This window comes from Brachypodium distachyon, chromosome 1, assembly GCF_000005505.3.
Source record: "Brachypodium distachyon strain Bd21 chromosome 1, Brachypodium_distachyon_v3.0, whole genome shotgun sequence".
Taxonomy (NCBI): Eukaryota; Viridiplantae; Streptophyta; class Magnoliopsida; order Poales; family Poaceae; genus Brachypodium; species Brachypodium distachyon.
The window spans coordinates 51,079,376-51,096,751 of record NC_016131.3 but is presented as its reverse complement, the minus strand read 5'-3'; the positions used below and the strand labels follow the sequence as shown (position 1 = coordinate 51,096,751).

Sequence of the window (17,376 nt, the reverse complement as noted above, 5' to 3'; positions counted from 1 at the left end):
AAGACAGGAGTATGGTTGTTATCAAATCCTTACGGGCTCGAACCTAGGTAAGTCCGAGTGTTAGATCCCCTGGCGCCTTGACCGTATCCACACATCCAAGAAATATCGTACAAAGAACGCACTGTTGCGAGGTCTGGATATTTTCTCTCTCGACAGTTGGCGCATACCTCGGAGTATTGATCTCCAACTCTTCATCAACAAGATCAACGGGAGCCGTCAGAGCCTTTGGAGCTATCGCTTATGATGTGCAGAAGGCGGCCAAAGTGTCCGAAAAGGTCACAAGAACTCGGCAGGGACATGAGACCATCCTCTACATGACAAACAAAATCAACTAGATGTGGGGTGGTTCTACGTTAAGAGTCAAAGAGGGAGGCCAAGAGCATACCATGAGAGGTACTATCTGTGACCCCGCAACCCTCGAACATAAGGTTTAGAGTGGGCACATGTTCCCATCTCCTACAACAAAAACGACTGCCAATCCTAATCTCCGTACCTAGAACACTATGCCTTGTTAGTGTCCCCTATATTCGATTGCGCTCGAGTTCGTCACACGACGGAGGCAACCCGAGTTCACCATTAACTTTATGGAAATCAAACAAATGCAGGTCCCACAAAGTGAGATAAAACCCATCTAGATACCCTTTTATGAGATAGTACTCAACACATCCACCAGGCCTCCGATTCTATCGGTTACCTTTGGGGACAAAGAGAATTTTTGAATCGAGAGGTGTACCTCGAAGTGGTCAACTTCTAAATGACGCATAAGGAGATATTGGATTGGCCACAAATCGCACAACTTATGGGCATACGAACTATGCCTACTTGATGCTTCAGATCCTCGGACCAAAAGACGTTATCGTGGTATGAGGTTTAGTGCAACATGCCATAAAAAACAACCGGCAAGGCCTTGACCTGGGAGCTCAACTGATTAAGTACAACACCGTTAGCAGCAAATCAGACGACCCCATGATTTCGGCAGCTCCCCGTAGCTAGATGACAATCACGGCCCACCTTGTGCCAAGCCATGATTGTTTGGAAGGATCTTCTAAGAGGAAATATATTTAGAAACAGACCTTCTCTCAAGCCCATGTCGCTGGTGGTGTGTCTCAATTTTGGGCTGGCCTGATAGAGGTCAAGAAAATGTTATATGAGAGACGCAACAAAGTATTGGGATCTGGATGTCAAACTAGATTATGAAAATATGTATGGCATGGGAATACTTTGGGAAGATGTATGACACGAGAATACTTCTTTAGCCGATCAATTTCCTATATCGTATACTTTAAGTTTCATCAAGGAGGTTGCCATAACTAGTATTGAAGGAGATCTGTGCACCTCAGACACATAAGCTTGTCATTGGACATTGAAAAAATAAACGATCAATGTCATCATCAGCAGCACAAAACATACAATACTGATAGATCCTTCCATCCACATCTTCACAAGTTAACTTTATGCTAAATACCAGATATTTATCATGAATCGGAACGAATAATTTATACGATAAGAAACTCTAGGAGACTATAATTATCAGTAAGAATGTTTGAAAACGAATTATTGATATAAGTTTCAGGTCTCAAAAACTACATATTAATAAATTAATTTTTGGCAAAAAATTGTGTTAACGAAACGAAATACCACAACCTAGCGAACCCATTCTCTCGGAGAAGAATTCCTCGCTGGCCTCTGTTCCGCCCGCGCCTCTCAGATCGTCCAGGGTTTTGCCCTCCCCCTTCCATGTGAGGGAAGAGCCGAGCCGCCGAAAACCCGGGCATGGCTTCCTACTCGCTATCGCTACTCCGCCGCCACTGCGCCACCTCTAGACTATCCCTTCTCCTTCGCCGCCGCCCCTTTTGCTTCTCTTCCTCCCACACCTCTCTCCCCTCGCCGGCGACCCCCTCCTCCTCGAAGCCTCCCTCCCTCTCTGCCCGACTCTCCTTCGTCTTCGACCAGCTCGACGCACTCGACCGCTCCCGCTCCTCCGACCTCTCCGCCCGTGATGCGGCCTTGCGCCGCATCCAGTCCTGGCGCCGCCCAGTCCCGGCCCCCGACGTACCCCCGCCGGAGCTGGAGCCGAAGCTGGAACCGAGTGAGCCGAAGAAGTATGCTGAAGCGGTGGTAGGAGAGCAGGAGGAGGAGGTGGACAGGATGAGCATGGCGGAGGTGCTGCGGAGGGAAGTGGAGCTGGTGCACCCTTGGCCCGAGTGGATTGAACTGATGGAACGGCTCGCGCAGCAGAAGTACTTCGACCTGGGGGTCGCTGGTAGCACCGATGAGTCTCTAGTTGCAGCGGCAGTGCCTATGGATCTTTCAGAGGTCGCTGAGGAGGCCGGTTTCGACTTTTCTAGGGACTGGACCACTGTCAAGAACGCCTGCATGAACTTCGGCCGTGACCGGTTCGACATCCTCAAGTACGTTTGCGGGTCAATTGGCGAATCTTCCAGAAAATTTATGTTCCGTCTCGTTCATTACAACATCTGATTACCAAATTCAGCTGCTTAGCTCCTTGTGAATATTTTTGCATTAACCCATTGGCTGGAGTGTAATTGAATCTTTCTCTAGGCTTGTAAAGTCCATGTTGCCAAAAGGTTTAGGCAGGTTTTTAGACGATAGGCATCAGAAATGGATTCTTACTACTGTTAGGTACAATTTGATACAAAAGTTGGACATATACAATCTATTGAAATTAAGTAATTAACTTAATGCTTCCACAAAGGTTTACATCTTGAAAGTTGTCATTGCTGTAAGTTGAGAAGGATGAAGTATTAATGGTCTTATGTGTCTATTAGTCCTTTTGTTGCTCAAAGCCCATAGGTTTCACTATTTGTCTCCTAAACTTACATTTAGGTTGCATTGAAACTATGGAAAGTGCCCAGTACATTTCTTGTTGAAAGCAGGGAACTGCAGAGAAAAATATTCATCATAAAGTCAGAGATTCATTATCCCTGTGCACACGGCACATATCATTGCAATTTGGAATGCGAAGAAACAGCTAAGATTATCAGAAATTAGGGATTGCTGACATCCTTGCATATGATAGGAACAACCAAGCGAAAAGCACACGTGCTAACAGATGGAAATAAAACCTAACATATTTGAAAATAGTGAAGACACTTAAACTGAATTTGTCATTGTGCCTCAAAAGAAAAAAATTACTGAAGAGTGAAGACAATCGGGTATTGGTACCAAAAGGCATATAGTGTAAGTCATCAAAAGAGGTAATAATGTACTGAGTACTAGTAATGATGTTAACAGTTCCTCATTGGTGCAGGTCATTGCCTAGGAAGGATCTTCAAGTATTGGTTGCCCATGGGTGCCCCAGCATGGATCCAAAAGTTGTGTTTTCTGCAAAGTTATTAAGAAAACTTGTCCATCTTGACGAGGGTGATGTAAGTTGCAGCTGAACTCAAAATTCTTTTCAATTGTGCATTTGTTCTCACTTCACCACGGCATATGTAGTTAATTTTGAGTACTTTATATATATATCTGCAAAGTGACAGAAGGCGTATTTCAGCGTTCGCCTAAGCGTGCATTGATGCTGGTTGGCAACAGAACGATGCACCTTGGTCCCAGCAGAGGTTTAGGCAGCCGAGAAGGAACTAACTTTTTGGTCAGGAATTGTGTTTCTCCACTCAAGTGGGGGCAGTGAGGAGTTACACTTCTCCAGAGAGAAATCACCCTAGCCGGTCAGCAATTGAGCTCCGTCAGCCCATCTCTATTGCTGCAGGGAGGGAGAAGAGAGGCGTTGTAGAATAGAAACCCTACCTTCTGTTTTTCTATTCCTAGATTAGTGCTTTAATAGGCATGTATTGGCCTTTCTGGTGCTTTAATGGGCCGTGTCAGCTCACGTTACCTTAATTTTACTTTTCCCTATTTTCTTTCACACTCCTTCAATTGATGTCCCTGCTGCATTTCTATGCGACTGCCAAGCGCTCCTAGGCTAGCACCTTGTGCCATTTTGAAGTTGGATATATGGCATTTCACACATTTAAGTCTTAACAGTGCCATATGGACAGTAGTGGTGATACTTTGGGAGTGCACACATCTAGGCTGCATTTGGTATTGCGGTGGATTCCCATAATCCCTTTTGCCTCACCGAAATACATATACTTGTGGTTGTATTAGATCATCTGTATCTGTGTTTTCCCAGAGTAGCTATTAAGACGTTAACTTTTAAGTAGTAAACGTGAAGATGAAAATATGCTTAAAATGTAGGTAGGGTTTAACCTCTAAACAAAGATGGAAGATGAAAAGATACTAAGACCTTCTTACCTTCTAATTCCTTTTTTTCGTTACTGATTTCCAGGTGTGCAGTTCTTGTAATTTGCGAAATCTATGCTCAAGGGGCTATATCCTTACACGTAAAGAAGATGAAGCTAGGACTCTTGATGTTATCCGTATTTTATTGATCTATGGTTTTGATCATGTAAAGGGAACTGTAGAGAACAAACCACTTCTCAAACTGAAATCTGTGAAGACTGTTGTTCGGAAATTAATACATGATATTGCCAAGCTGAGTGCTGTTCCTATTGATCCTAATCTTCCACCCCCAGTAATCAGGAAATTGCCACCTAAGGTCAAGCAACCACCTCCACCACCAAAGAAACGAGTTGGACGTGATGATGTAGAGATGAAGAAAGGAGACTGGCTCTGCCCAAAGTACTTTAACCACTCTCACCTGTAATTTGTGGAGTGTTGAGTTCATACTATTCTTACTTTCTGAAGTATGGTTGCAGGTGTGACTTCATGAACTTTGCGAAAAATACTATTTGCTTGCAATGTGATGCTAAGCGTCCCAAAAGGCAACTCCTCCCTGGAGAGTGGGAGTGTCCTCGGTTAGTTTACTTGCCATGGATTTATTTGATTCTGTCTTTTGAACTTATTCTGCAGTAGGTATACATGCTAGTAATCCTTAATACAATTCGACATATTTATCATACCCATGGTTCTCATGTATCCAAAAAACATGCCTGTGAACAAGAATAGCTTGGTTCATGTTGAAATGTTTCTTTATCCTGGCATCTCTGAAGAGACTTTGTTAATAAGAATGATGGGAAGTGGAAGGGATAAATGGAAAGAATGCATGAGTTGTACCATTCATGGACATAGTTATGCTAATATCCTTGCATATTACTGATTTTCAATCAATTTCCAGGTGCAACTTTTTGAACTACAGACGGAACATGTCATGTTTCCATTGTGAACATGACCGCCCTCCAGATGAATACACCAACAGCCAAATGGAAACTTATCAGTCTGTGCCACGAAAACGATTGGAAAGACCAGCTCGCAAGCCTGAGGTTTCTAATGCGTGGAACTTTGACTTTGATGATAATGAATCAGATGGTGCCGATGTTGCAGCCTTTGAGTTTGCCGATTCATCTAAGGTCAGTGAGAGTTCATCTGGGGACTACCCATGCAGAGATAATGCTAAGGGCTCTGAGGCTCAGAAATTTAGAATGGATGAAACAAGAAGCAATGGAAGAGAGAGAAAATTCACAGAAAAAGATAACTCATCTAGAGTTGGTTTTGATGATTTTGACAGTGAAGAGGATGATATTGACAGTTATGAGCTTGATTTGTCAAAAGGCGGTCAGACAGGTGGTGTGTCAACGGTGAGTTATTCTGACATTGAGGATGCTTCTCAGTCAGATAACTTCAGCGGATTTCCTAACAGTAGAAATTCTAACTATGGGGAAAATGACGACGTAACAGGTTCCACTGATGATGATGAATTTGATAGTCAGCCCTCTCTAAGATCTAGTCATCTTGCTGATTCTTGGCAGAAAACCAGAGGTGGCAGTGGTTTGAACAACCACCGCAGAGTAGCATCTTTTGGCTCGCAGAGTAATGATGGGGCTATTTCTGATTTTGATGAGGATATTTACAAAAGTAGGCGTAATCAGGGAAGTTCTAATGCTGTTCTTGATATGGACTCTGACATCGATGATCAATTCCAGTCAGATAATAGGAGGAACAGGTCTTCAGCAAACTTCCGAGATAATTTTCCTGCTAGAAGCTCCATTTCGAATGGTAGAAACTCAAGTGGAGGCCGTTATGGCAAGACAAAATCAAATGCACAGTTCAGGAGTTCGAATATGCATGATGGTGGATCCCCCTTTGATAAGAATCATAGGGGAAGAGCTAATCAGCAAGATACTGGCTCAAGAGGTTTACAAAGAAATGGAAGAAGTTGGAATAATAGAAGTAATTTTGATGGCAATGACCGATCCCTCAGGCGTTCCAATATAAGGTAGGAATATGGCAACAAGTGGAAGCATAAGCATTGAAAGAACTAGATGAAGGGATTCATGGAGTGAAAAAATATTGATAATCATGTATGGAAATATATTTATTTATTTGAAATTTTGATGTAAAAAGGTGCATTTCATGATTTGAAATGTTGATAAAAAGATTTAGTACAAAGTTGTACTAAATGTGTGACAAGTAATTCCGGCCGAAGGGAGTACATGATTTTAATATGCGATAAGCGCATTGGCAGCTACGCACTGTGGTTGTAGCTTGCTTTCATGTTTTGTCATCAGGAAGGACTGTGTTTGTAGCTTGCTTTCATGTTTTGTCATCAGGAAGGATGGAACTGGCATATGTCCTTTTTCCATTTTGGACGTATTGAATTGTAAAGAACGGATGATCAGACCCAAGTATGCTTGCGATGTCAGCATGCGAAGATAGGTCTTGGCTTCCATCTTGTAAAGTTAGATGCATTGGTTGTTTCACAGTACTGATTTTTTGAATTGCCTTGGTATATATATATCTTGCGAGCCTCTCTATAGATGAATGGAGGAAGGTGGGAGTGCATATCCGTTGAGCCTAAAAAACACTGTACATGAAGGTAGCAGTATGCAAGTAAAATAGAATTGTATGGTTGATTTAGTAGTACCAGTGTTTTCTTTCTGCCTCTCCATGTATCAGAGATGTAAGACTGGTGTGAAAGTCGTGTTTCTAATTTGTTATATAAAGAAATGTAATGTGATTCTTTGTCTATAGAGAGGGAGCACAGAACCTATGCTAATTAATACGTGTAGAAACAAATAGAAGGTTGATATGTTCATCCAATGTAACCAACCAAATTGAGAGATAGGAGCTAGATGCAAACGGCAAAATAATAACCAAGATGGATAGTAAACAAGTAACTTAAAATATACCTATGCCACCAGACCTATCAAGCAATGGAGCACAAATTTTGCATCAACACATCTTGCAAACAAAATAAGCACCTTTTCACGTTGGAGAACAATCTGACAAATTTAAAACATAAGCTCGAGGATAAGAACATGTGTTCATGCATTGCAGCAACAGGTCTTTTTACTTAATAGCTACTACCTCCGTCCCATATTAAGTGACTCAAATTTACTCAAATATGGATGTATCTATATCTAAAAAGCGTCTAGATACATGTAATAGAAATTCACTTAATATGGGACGGAGTGAGTACTAATCAGGTGATTAAAAATCCCTAATTTGCTCACCGTTCCAGTGATTCTAGCAATTCCAGACTTACAACAGCATGATAAACAAAGCCAGTGTTCTGGATAATAATTTGATCATAAATGTTTTTTCAAATGGTACACCAAGGAGAGCTCTAGATAGAAATGTTTCCATCCCGAATTTGGTAAGAAAAAAAAACCGAGTTCTCAATTAACTAGCATACCTTGCGAATCGAAACTTAAAAGGCAGGTTTTGGAATCGCATGTCTAGCTCTGCAGATTGTAGTTTGAGGATGGTACTTTGCTTTAAGAATCAAGGCAAGCAAAGGGAAGTTTGGCGGAGGCCCTGCAAAGGGAAGTATTCTGCTCAGCGGTTTAATAATCAATTGGGACCGGTTCGCCGTGACCTTCGTGGCTGGGCGACTCACATCGCTGGAGTCAATAAACGTGAAAAAGCTCCCTTGTCGACAATTATAGATGATTTGGACAAGCTAGCTGAAGTCAGGGGCTTTACTCATCAAGAGATTGAGCTCGAGAATAAATCAAATGAGTCAACAGCCCAATTTCGGCGTGAAGAAGAGCTGAAGTGGCATCAACGTTCTAAGGTTGAATATTTGCTAAAAGGGGATGACAATACTAAGTTCTTCCATTTGGTGGCTAATGTCCGTCATCGTAAGAAACGTATTTTCAACCTACAACATGAAGGAGATATAATCCAGGGTGCCGGTCCACTAAAACAACATATTACTGATTATTATAAACAACTCTTTGGTCCATCTGAACCGAGCTTTGTGCCGATGGATGACTCGAGATTGAGAGATATTCCTCAGGTCTCTCAGGCCGAAAATGAGTTCCTCACGTCCCCTTTCACGGAAAAGGAGGTCAAGGAAGCAGTCTTCCAGATGGAACACAACAAGGCCCCTGGTCCTGACGGTTTTCCCGCAGAATTTTATCAGGTCTTTTGGGATGTTACCAAGGATGATCTGATGGCTTTGTTCGATCTCCATAATGATACGCTCCCTCTGTTTAGCTTCAACTTGGGCGAGATCATTCTTTTGCCAAAAGTCAAAGACGCTAATTGTATCCAACAATATAGGCCCATTTGCCTTTTGAATGTGGTCTTCAAAATTTTCACTAAGGTGGTTAATAATCGTTTGAACAGTGTGGTGGATCATGTTGTACGTCCTACCCAAACGGCATTTATGCAAGGCCGCAATATTCTTGATGGGGTCGTGGTCCTTCACGAGACCATTCATGAACTCCATTGGAAAAAGATCTTCAAGATTGATTTCGAGAAAGCCTGTGATAAAGTGAAATGTCCGTTCCTGCTTCAGACTCTTCGTATGAAGGGCTTCTCCTCCAAGTGGTGTTCTTGGATTGAGAGCTTCATTTCGGGAGGGAGCGTGGCGTTCAAGGTGAACGATCATACTGGCAATTTTTTCCAAACTTGGAAAGGTTTGCATCAGGGGGATCCTCTTTCTTCGGCACTTTTTAATATTGTGGCTGATATGCTCGCCGTCCTGATTGAGAGAGCTCGAGAAGAAGATTTAATTGGTGGAGTGGTACCTCATCTTTTTGATGACGGTTTATCTATTTTTCAATATGCAGATGATACAATTCTATTTATGGAGCATGATGTGGAGAAGGCTCGAAACCTCAAGCTTGTGCGATCTTTTTCGAGCAATTGTTGGGTCTGAAAATCAACTTTCACAAAAGTGAAATCTTTTGCTTCGGCGAGGCGATGGACTCTGCCCAGCACTATTCTGAGTTGCTTCGTTGTGCGATGGGGTCTTTGCCCATTCGATACCTTGGTATCCCGATTCACTATCGGAAGCTGAAAAATTCCGAATGCAAGGGTGTGGAGGAGAGGCTCAAGAAGAGACTTGCGAGTTGGAAAGGAAAACATTTATCCATCGGAGGAAGGCTTGTCCTCATCAATTCCATGCTTAGTAGTATGATTATTTTTATGATGTCTTTCTTTGAGATTCCACGTGGAGTTCTCAAGAGGCTTGATTATTTTCGGTCCAGATTTTTATGGCAGAATGATAGTCATGAAAATAAATATGGACTCGCAAAATGGTGCATTATCTGCAGAACAAAAGACCAAGGGGGTCTAGGTATTCAGGATCTTGGTGCTAAAAGTACCGCTTGTCGCACCAGTGGCCCACGGTGTCCCACTGAATCTAGACGCGTGGGTCGCAACGGCCAAGATCTCGCAAGGGGAGCTCCCCCCCCCCCCCCCCCCCCCCCCAAGGCCGGTTAGCAGGCCTACAAGAGACACTCACCGGCAAGACCATCACACTGGAGCCTCTCAAAACCAAGATCCAGAGCAAGAAGGATACCTTCCCGCAACCGCAGCCCGGGAAGTGCCGTCCCGGCAAGGTCAAGGCATGCTATTCCCCGCAACGTTCCTAGCCCGAATAGTGGAGCTCCTCTCGGCAACCCTCGCTTGGGCTTACAGGTGGGACAAGAGAACAGTGAAGACATGGCATTAAATGCTCCGACGGAGGCTAGAGCGGCGGGTCTAGTCTTACACAGTAAGGCTACGGCGGTTACCCTACAGCACGTTTTATTCACCGTATACAGTAGTTTGGGTGTTGCATGAAGCACAGTGTGGCTCAACAGGGCTACACTTCTTGATCCTTTGACACGCAGTTGGCTAACGTGTCACGCGGTAAACATTGGCACCTGTGGTATCTCCTTGAGTATAAAAGGAGGACCAATGCCGTTGGTAAATGGGTTCCAACATTTAGCCAAGTAAGTAGACTTCTAGAGAGACAAGCAGCAAAGCCCGGGACCCCCTGGCAACGTGTAATCCAACCAAAACCCATTGAATACAAAACCAGAAGCATGACATAGGGTTTTACACCACAGGGTGGCCCGAACCTGGGTAAATCCACCGTGTCACACCTCGTGTCTTTGGCCACGCCGGCGATCGCCGGAGCGATCCCCTTCGCCCTCCACCGAAATAAAAAGGGGGTGCATGGCATCCCCGGTGCCGGAGTTTCGGGGTCCGACACCGCTCTTCTAAGCAAATGGTTGTTCAAACTTTTGTTTGAGGACGGTATATGGCAGGACCTAATACGGAACAAATACATCGGTTCGCAGGCATTGTCTCAAGTGGTGTGGAAACCAGGGGGTTCTCACTTTTGGGGAGGTGTGATGAGAACCAAACGATTTTTTTTCCGTTATGGCTCATTCTCTATCAAGGATGGCTCTCAAGTGAGATTCTGAGAGGATTCTTGGCTCGGTGGTCGCCCCTTTCGAGACCAATACCCTTCCTTATTCCTCATTGTTCGTAACAAAAATGGTCCCTTGGCACAGGTTCTCGCCTCCTTCCCACCAAATGTGTCCTTGAAACGAAATCTTGTCGGACCTAAATTGGTGGATCAGACCAACCTCCTAACTCGCGTTGCTTCTGTGAACTTATCTCCTGGACATGATGAGTTTCGTTGGAATCTTCACCCCAACGGATTATTTTTGGTCAAATCTATGTACCATGCTGTGGTACATGCTGATACGTCGTAATCCAATATGCAGATGATACCCATGCGCCCTGTGGCTCGTTTTGGTGGAAATATGTCTTAAAGCTGGGCCCCATTTTCAGAGGTTTTGCTAACTGTAGCCCAAGGCGTGGTGACACTTGTCTGTTTTGGAAAGACAATTGGAACGATCACATTTTACAGGAAAGGTTCCCTCGAGTTTTCTCCTTCTCCATTGAAGAGGATATCTCGGTTGGCGAATTTTGCAGAGAAATTGATAACCCCACTTCCCTTCAAGCCCCTCTCTCGCACCTGGCTTTTCAGGAATTCAATGATATCAGGGATATTGTGACCTCTCTGCGGCCGTCGACAGAGAAAAATGATACTTGGTCTTATACCTGGAACAAACCTTCTCACCCAGCAACTTCTACAAGCACTACTTCGACGCCATGCCAACACACCAAATTATGAAAAAATTCTGGAAGTCAAAATGCACTATGAAGCACAAGGTTTTTATCTGGCTAATGATGATGGATCGCCTCAACACTCGAAACATGCTTCGAAGGAAAAATTATAATGTGGGTGATTCTTGGCTTTGTGATCTCTGCCAACCGGCCCCCCCCCGGAAGAAACGTTACAGCACCTATTTTTTGACTGCGCCTTTGCTCAAAGCTACTGGAGCGACCTTGGTATTAGCTGGGACCTTAGCTTAACTATCCCTAACAACATCTTCAGGGCAAAGCAGCGTTGGCACAGAGGCCTCTTTTGGGAATGCTTCATCCTTGGCAGCTGGGGAATTTGGAAGGAAAGGAATGCAAAAATCTTTGAAAATGCCCCTCCAACAAAAGAATCCTGGAAGTCCCGGCTCAAGACGGATCTTCAACTCCTTAGCTACAGGATCACACAAGAGGGCCAAAAAATTAAACTTGCCAGCATCTTAGCTACCCTGTAATTGTTTCCGTTTCTTTTTAGGAGACCAGCGCCCCATCCTTGTGTACATATGTAAAGCTGTAACTATTCTTCATTAATACAAAACACAGTAGGAGCCTCTCCTGCTGTTTTCTCCGGTCAAAAAAAAAAACATGCTGATACGCCAACAAACGTTTATGGAGATTAAAGGTTCCTCTAAAAATTAAAATTTTCCTTTGGTTTTTGCGACGGGGGTCACTCTTACTAAAAACAACATGTTAAAGCGGAACTGGAAGGGTAGTCCAAAGTGTAGTTTTTGTGCTAAGGATGAGACCATTACACACCTTTTTTTTCCGGTGTCATGTCTCTCGATCTGTGTGGTCAATGGTCCAAATTGCTTCTAATCTTTATCCTTCCAGTGATGTTGCTCATATGTTTGAGTCTTGGTTATAGGATGTTAAAAAAAGATTGAGTGCGCTTCTTATGTTCAGGGCTGCAGCTTTATGTTGGGCTATTTCGCTGTACAAAAATGATAATGTTTTTAATTGAAAGAATTTAACTTCTCCAATGCAGGTTTTATATTCTTGCACGCACTGGTTCCGTAGTTGGTCTATACTCTTCAAGCCGGCGGACCTTCATTTGGCTTTGATGGCGTGCAACCAGCTGGAGCAAGTTGGCAGGGACATTTTTACCCACCATGGGTGGCGGTCTAGTCTCCGTCTTGAGGCTGCTTGAATCGTTATTTTCCTTTCATTGTAATAAGTTTGTTCGGTACTTATTGGCTGTGTGCGTTTCGGCATAGAGGCCGGAAGTGTGATACTCTGTGATTGCATCGCTCGATATAACATTGAGATCAATAAAAGTTTCCATTTTCAAAAAAATAAATCAAGGCAAGCATGCTTTGTGGTTCTGGTGCAAGTCTCCAATCCAAGAGCATAACACAATGTTGTTAATGTAGCTTGAATGTCCCTGATACCAAGGCCTCCTTCTTTTGTTGGTTTGCATATGTCACCGTAAGCTCTGAGATAGAGACACTTCGATTGAGCCCCTTTCTGCACTCTCCTCTGCGAAAAGTTCCGGATGATAGCAGTATGTTTTGAAAGGAATTTCTTCAAGAGGAGAATGTTTTACACACGTAGTACTCCTTCCGTCTCATATTAAGTGAATTTTTATTACATGTATCTAAACATTTTTTAGACAAGGATACATTTATATTTGGGCAAATTTGAAACACTTAATATGACACGGAGCGAGTAGATGGGAATGAAGGAAAAAACAGAGGTAATCAAAGTAAGTCTTCCTGCTTGAGAGAGTTTATTAACTTTGTTTTAAATCTGTCAATAATAAAGGAAAGGAGTAAACCGGAGAGCAGTCTTTAGCAGGGAGAATAAGAGGACGGTCCAAGTGAATATACAGTGTCCCTATTAAGATCTTTAACCTGGAAGATCTGCTTAATGCTCCCTCCGATCCTAAATTATTGTCGTAGTTCTAGTTCAACTTTGTACTAAACCACGACAAGAATTTAGGATCGGAGGTAGTAACATTTTTTTAGTAGTGTTAAACCGTTGCTGAAAAGGATAGCAGATTTTGTCCAATGATAGCAAGTGTTCCCGATATGATAGCATGCAGCAAGTCGTCTTTATTTTATACTCCTATATACACAACAATCTGAGAAACTCATAATAACTCAGTAACAGCAAAGGAGAGGGATGAATGTTGACAAATCACAAGGAAAGGAAAGTGCCACACAGATAATTTAACACATCACATGAGCCAAGGTACGTAGGTAGCCCTTTCAAACATCACTCTTCACCGAAGAACTGTAGCCATCTTGGTCATCGTAGTACTTGGACCACAGCATGATCCCTCCATACTTACCTGAGCCCTTGATCAATGGGAGCACATCTGACTTGAGATCATTAGCTGGGATGAAGCCGCTCCCTGCCGCCTGAGGCGACGCTGGGAGGCCCAGGAAGATTTGCTTGGCGGGGAGTGTCAACCACTGCTTCCATGCATCCGCAAGATTGGAAGTGCTGCCTGAGCTGTACTGGCAGGGAGCATTGTTGTAGAACTGCACCCACACATAGTCAAAGAGGCCGGTGTTGAGGGCTTCACCCACCCAGGCATCAGGGAAAGGACACTGCGGTGCGGCAGTCAGGTACACTCTCCTGCCGGAGTTGCTGTACCCTTTGAGGTACCTGGCAAGATCATCCCAGTGGAGGTTGGTGCCGCCCTCGATGTCGAAATCGATGCCGTCGAGGATCGCGTCGCCGAGAGGCCGTGACGATGACTTGCCTCCCAAGAAGTTGTTCCACAGGTAGGTGGCCACATCTTTGGCGTCGGCGGCCGAGGAGAGGTAGTAGCTGCCTGCTCCGCCACCGATGGAGAGCATGACTTTCACGCCACGGCTCTGGCACAGCTTGATGTCGGCGCTCTGGCTCTCGCAGCCTCCATTGCTGGGGTCACAGTGGCCTGCCAGATTGAGCACTGGCGGCTGACCGTTGCCGAAGGCGGCGAGGAACGCTATGTTGACGAACTTGTAGTTGCCAGTGGCGCAGGTTGCCGCCAGAGAGCCCTCGCCGCCGTTCTGGCCCCAGTAGATGGAAATGCCGCCGCCTTCTGACCCAAGAAACTGCGCGGCGGCCACTGCCACGACCAGTAGCTGCAGCAAAGATGATCTGCCAGCCATTTCTAGCTAGCTCTTGCTCTTCTTGTGTCTTTTACTTCAAATTTTTGCTTGCTTGCTCGCTTTGCGTGTGATGAGTTTAGGCTCGGAGGCGATTCGCTTATATAGAGAGGATCTGGCACTGGCCATAATTTTCTGTATTTTTTTATGCTCCTGCGTGGCTTGCTAGGCAGGTGCGTTCTTGCCCTGTTTTTAATGCTGAGCACATGTGAATGCGTTCTGCTAGCAGCTTCTAATTAACGGCGACGGTGTTAGTGATTTTGTACTGCAGCTCTGCAGGAGATTATTATTTTTATATTTGAACAGAACATCGTGCAAGGAAATTCCAAAAACAAAATGTGCAAGGCCTCTATTGCAGATGACATTGATCGAGAACACATAACCTATCCCAATTTTTAGACTAGAACAGATTAATGGAATATCAACAAAAATCTGGCCTGACACAAAATGTTTTCAAACAGAACAAGCTCTATCGATGAGCAAAAACGTGCGAACTTTCTCCTTCCTGAGCATATTACCTGTTCAGTTTAATTTCTTTATACTGTATAGTTAGGTGAAATTTTCATTTTTAATTTCTTTTCCTGTCAAATCGGTTTAGCCAACGCACAAGTTCAGTTTCAGCTCCTGAGGGAAAGAACCTGAGTTTGCAATGTGTGGTTGTCCTCCAGCAACCTGTCATATATTCCAGCAACAGCTCCTCGGACTGTCTCTGTACGTAGGGCATTGACGTGGACTTCCGCCTCCAAGGCTCCAATCTGCGCCTTCCGTGCTCTTCAGATTCCGATTTTAGCTTCTTCATCTTTTCAGAAACTTGGCTAGCTCCACAATAAGCCTGTTGGTTTCTTCGGGGATGACTTCTCAACCTTCCCTTGGATCTCAGTTTGTCCTCCTCTCTGCATGTGTTGGCGGTTTTCTTTAGTGTCATCAGCTACCTGTGGTCGTGGTGTAACCGCATCGATGAAAAATGCAAGGAAAAGTATGTACACTACGACGACAAGCTAAACATCTCAACAAACAGAATTTGCAGCCAACAAACTCATGGTGGGTCAATAACAAGAGTTTGGAGAGGTAGAAGCCGTGTTGTGCTCTTGTCTGGATCTTGATGAAGAAATCTGATATATACAACTCTAACACCCTCTAAACTCATGGTGTGGGTTTTCCATTATTCGGAAAATCCATTTTTGCGTTTTCAAGTGTGGTTTCCCTCTATGAACACCGTCCATTTTGAGGCCTTGAACTACAAAAATTACGAACTTTTATGGGTAGCTTCGAAATGTATTCATTACTTATTGTAAACATTTCATCTCATTTTTTTCTGACCGAATAAACATTTCATCTCATGTTAAGCAAGTTTCAAAATGTTTAAAAAGTAGCATTTGAAATTCAAAACGGTTTGAATTCAAATGAAGTTTGGAATAGCTTCAAAAGTGTTGAATAAAATTGGGGTAATAACACTGGAGGTACACGAAGTTGTATTGTACAAGCAGTTTAGTACAACAAGTTGTAAAATGGGGCCAGGTGGTACAGTAACTTGACTTGCGGGTGCACGTTTGGTCATAACCAATGGGATGACAACATGTGGCTTGTTTATTTTATGCAAAGCCCCCCACGTCGTTTCGCTTATTCAAAAGACCCCTGAATCAATCTGAGCAATGGAGATAATAAAGTTGACTTGCCTGCGCCCGCGGTGGCCGACGGCCCTCTTCCTGCTCGCCCGCGCCGACCTGCCTCCGCCTGCGCACAAGAATCAGCAGCCGGCTGCGACACAAGGAAAAAGATTGTGATCGGTTTGCTGTATTTTGTTGTGACGCTTACCGCGAGGCCGAGAAGGACGGTGGCGATGAGGACCGGCAGGCAAGGTCGCAAGGACTTGATGCTTGTGGTCTGGACTGCTGGGGTTCATCTTTGTGATCCACCGGGAGCACAGGCCGACCAGGGGGATACTATGAGAACTGTGGATAGGAACAAGGAACCCGCATCCAGACCGAAGATCAGGCGCCCGCCGTAGAGGAATTTCTGAAATTAATTGTTTTGGGGGAAATTCGACCAATGTCAGTTCTAGCTTCGAAATAAATTTCTCTAGGACAAACATAAATCTTGTGCCTTCTTCATGTTTCAGTTGATGCATAGTTTGTTCAATTTGGTACAGAAATACTTGCTGAAGTTCACTGGTAGAAATTATGGGGGGTTACAAAGTACAAACAACTTACAGAAGCCACGGCTGCTCTCTCAATCTCATCGCCTTTCTACCATGACGAAGGCCTTGTCCAGCATTTCCCAGGCGATGCGAGGGCGCCAGGTGCAGACGTCTGCACTTGCTTTCCGTGGGAAATCAATCATCAGGAAGCTGGCTCAAGGAAGGTGGATCCATCGGCCGGCGCCTCGAGGTTGTGGCCCGCCTCGTGGAGGGCGACGGCACGGGGGGCGTGACGACGAAGGCGGAGGCAGGTTCGGCGTGGGCGAGCGGGAAGAGGGCCGTCGGCCACCGCAGGCAAGTCAACCTTATTGCTCAGATTGATTCAGAGGGGTCGTTTTTGAATAAGCGAAACAGCACAGGGGCTTCGTGTAAAATGAACAAGCCACATGTCGCTCCGCTATTGGTTATGACCAAACGTGCACCCGCAAGTCAACTTAATGTACCAACTGGCCCCATTTTGCAACTTGTTGTACTAAACTGCTCGCGCAATACAAGTTTTTACCTCTAGTGTTATTACCTCAATAAAATATAAGAAAATTCCCGAAACTATGAGTATACCAACCTATCACACTTCAAAATAGAAGTTTCACAACTTTTTGAATTTTTTTTCTACATTTCAATTATATTCATATGTAGGTTCAATCTGGAAAATAA

At 44.2% G+C, this 17,376-nt stretch overlaps 2 protein-coding genes across 2 annotated transcripts; one reads left to right on the top strand and one right to left on the bottom strand.

Moving 5' to 3' along the window:
* The first annotated feature begins 1,680 nt into the window (after window positions 1-1,680).
* Window positions 1,681-6,755, top strand: LOC100846876. The gene is made up of 5 exons (XM_003561205.4): window positions 1,681-2,411; window positions 3,272-3,389; window positions 4,307-4,659; window positions 4,737-4,835; window positions 5,156-6,755. Exons 1-5 carry the CDS (start codon window positions 1,774-1,776, stop codon window positions 6,255-6,257), a joined length of 2,310 nt encoding a protein of 769 aa, XP_003561253.1. The 5' UTR covers window positions 1,681-1,773; the 3' UTR covers window positions 6,258-6,755.
* Window positions 6,756-13,455: 6,700 nt separating this feature from the next.
* Window positions 13,456-17,008, bottom strand: LOC106865749 (acidic endochitinase). The gene is made up of 3 exons (XM_024460186.1): window positions 16,736-17,008; window positions 16,341-16,541; window positions 13,456-16,259 (listed from the first exon to the last, which is right to left on the bottom strand). The coding sequence occupies exon 3, from the start codon at window positions 14,526-14,528 to the stop codon at window positions 13,635-13,637; it is 894 nt and encodes a 297-aa protein (XP_024315954.1). The 5' UTR covers window positions 14,529-16,259; window positions 16,341-16,541; window positions 16,736-17,008; the 3' UTR covers window positions 13,456-13,634.
* Between the last annotated feature and the right edge of the window lie 368 nt (window positions 17,009-17,376).

Bases quoted from the DNA above. Each gene is read 5' to 3' on its own strand.
- LOC100846876 (XM_003561205.4), top strand. From the start codon at position 1,774: ATGGCTTCCTACTCGCTATCGCTACTCCGCCGCCACTGCGCCACCTCT. The intron at 3,390-4,306 runs GTAAGTTGCAGC...ACTGATTTCCAG, and splicing joins TCCATCTTGACGAGGGTGAT to GTGTGCAGTTCTTGTAATTT. The intron at 4,836-5,155 runs GTTAGTTTACTT...ATCAATTTCCAG, and splicing joins GGAGAGTGGGAGTGTCCTCG to GTGCAACTTTTTGAACTACA.
- LOC106865749 (XM_024460186.1), bottom strand. From the start codon at position 14,528: ATGGCTGGCAGATCATCTTTGCTGCAGCTACTGGTCGTGGCAGTGGCC.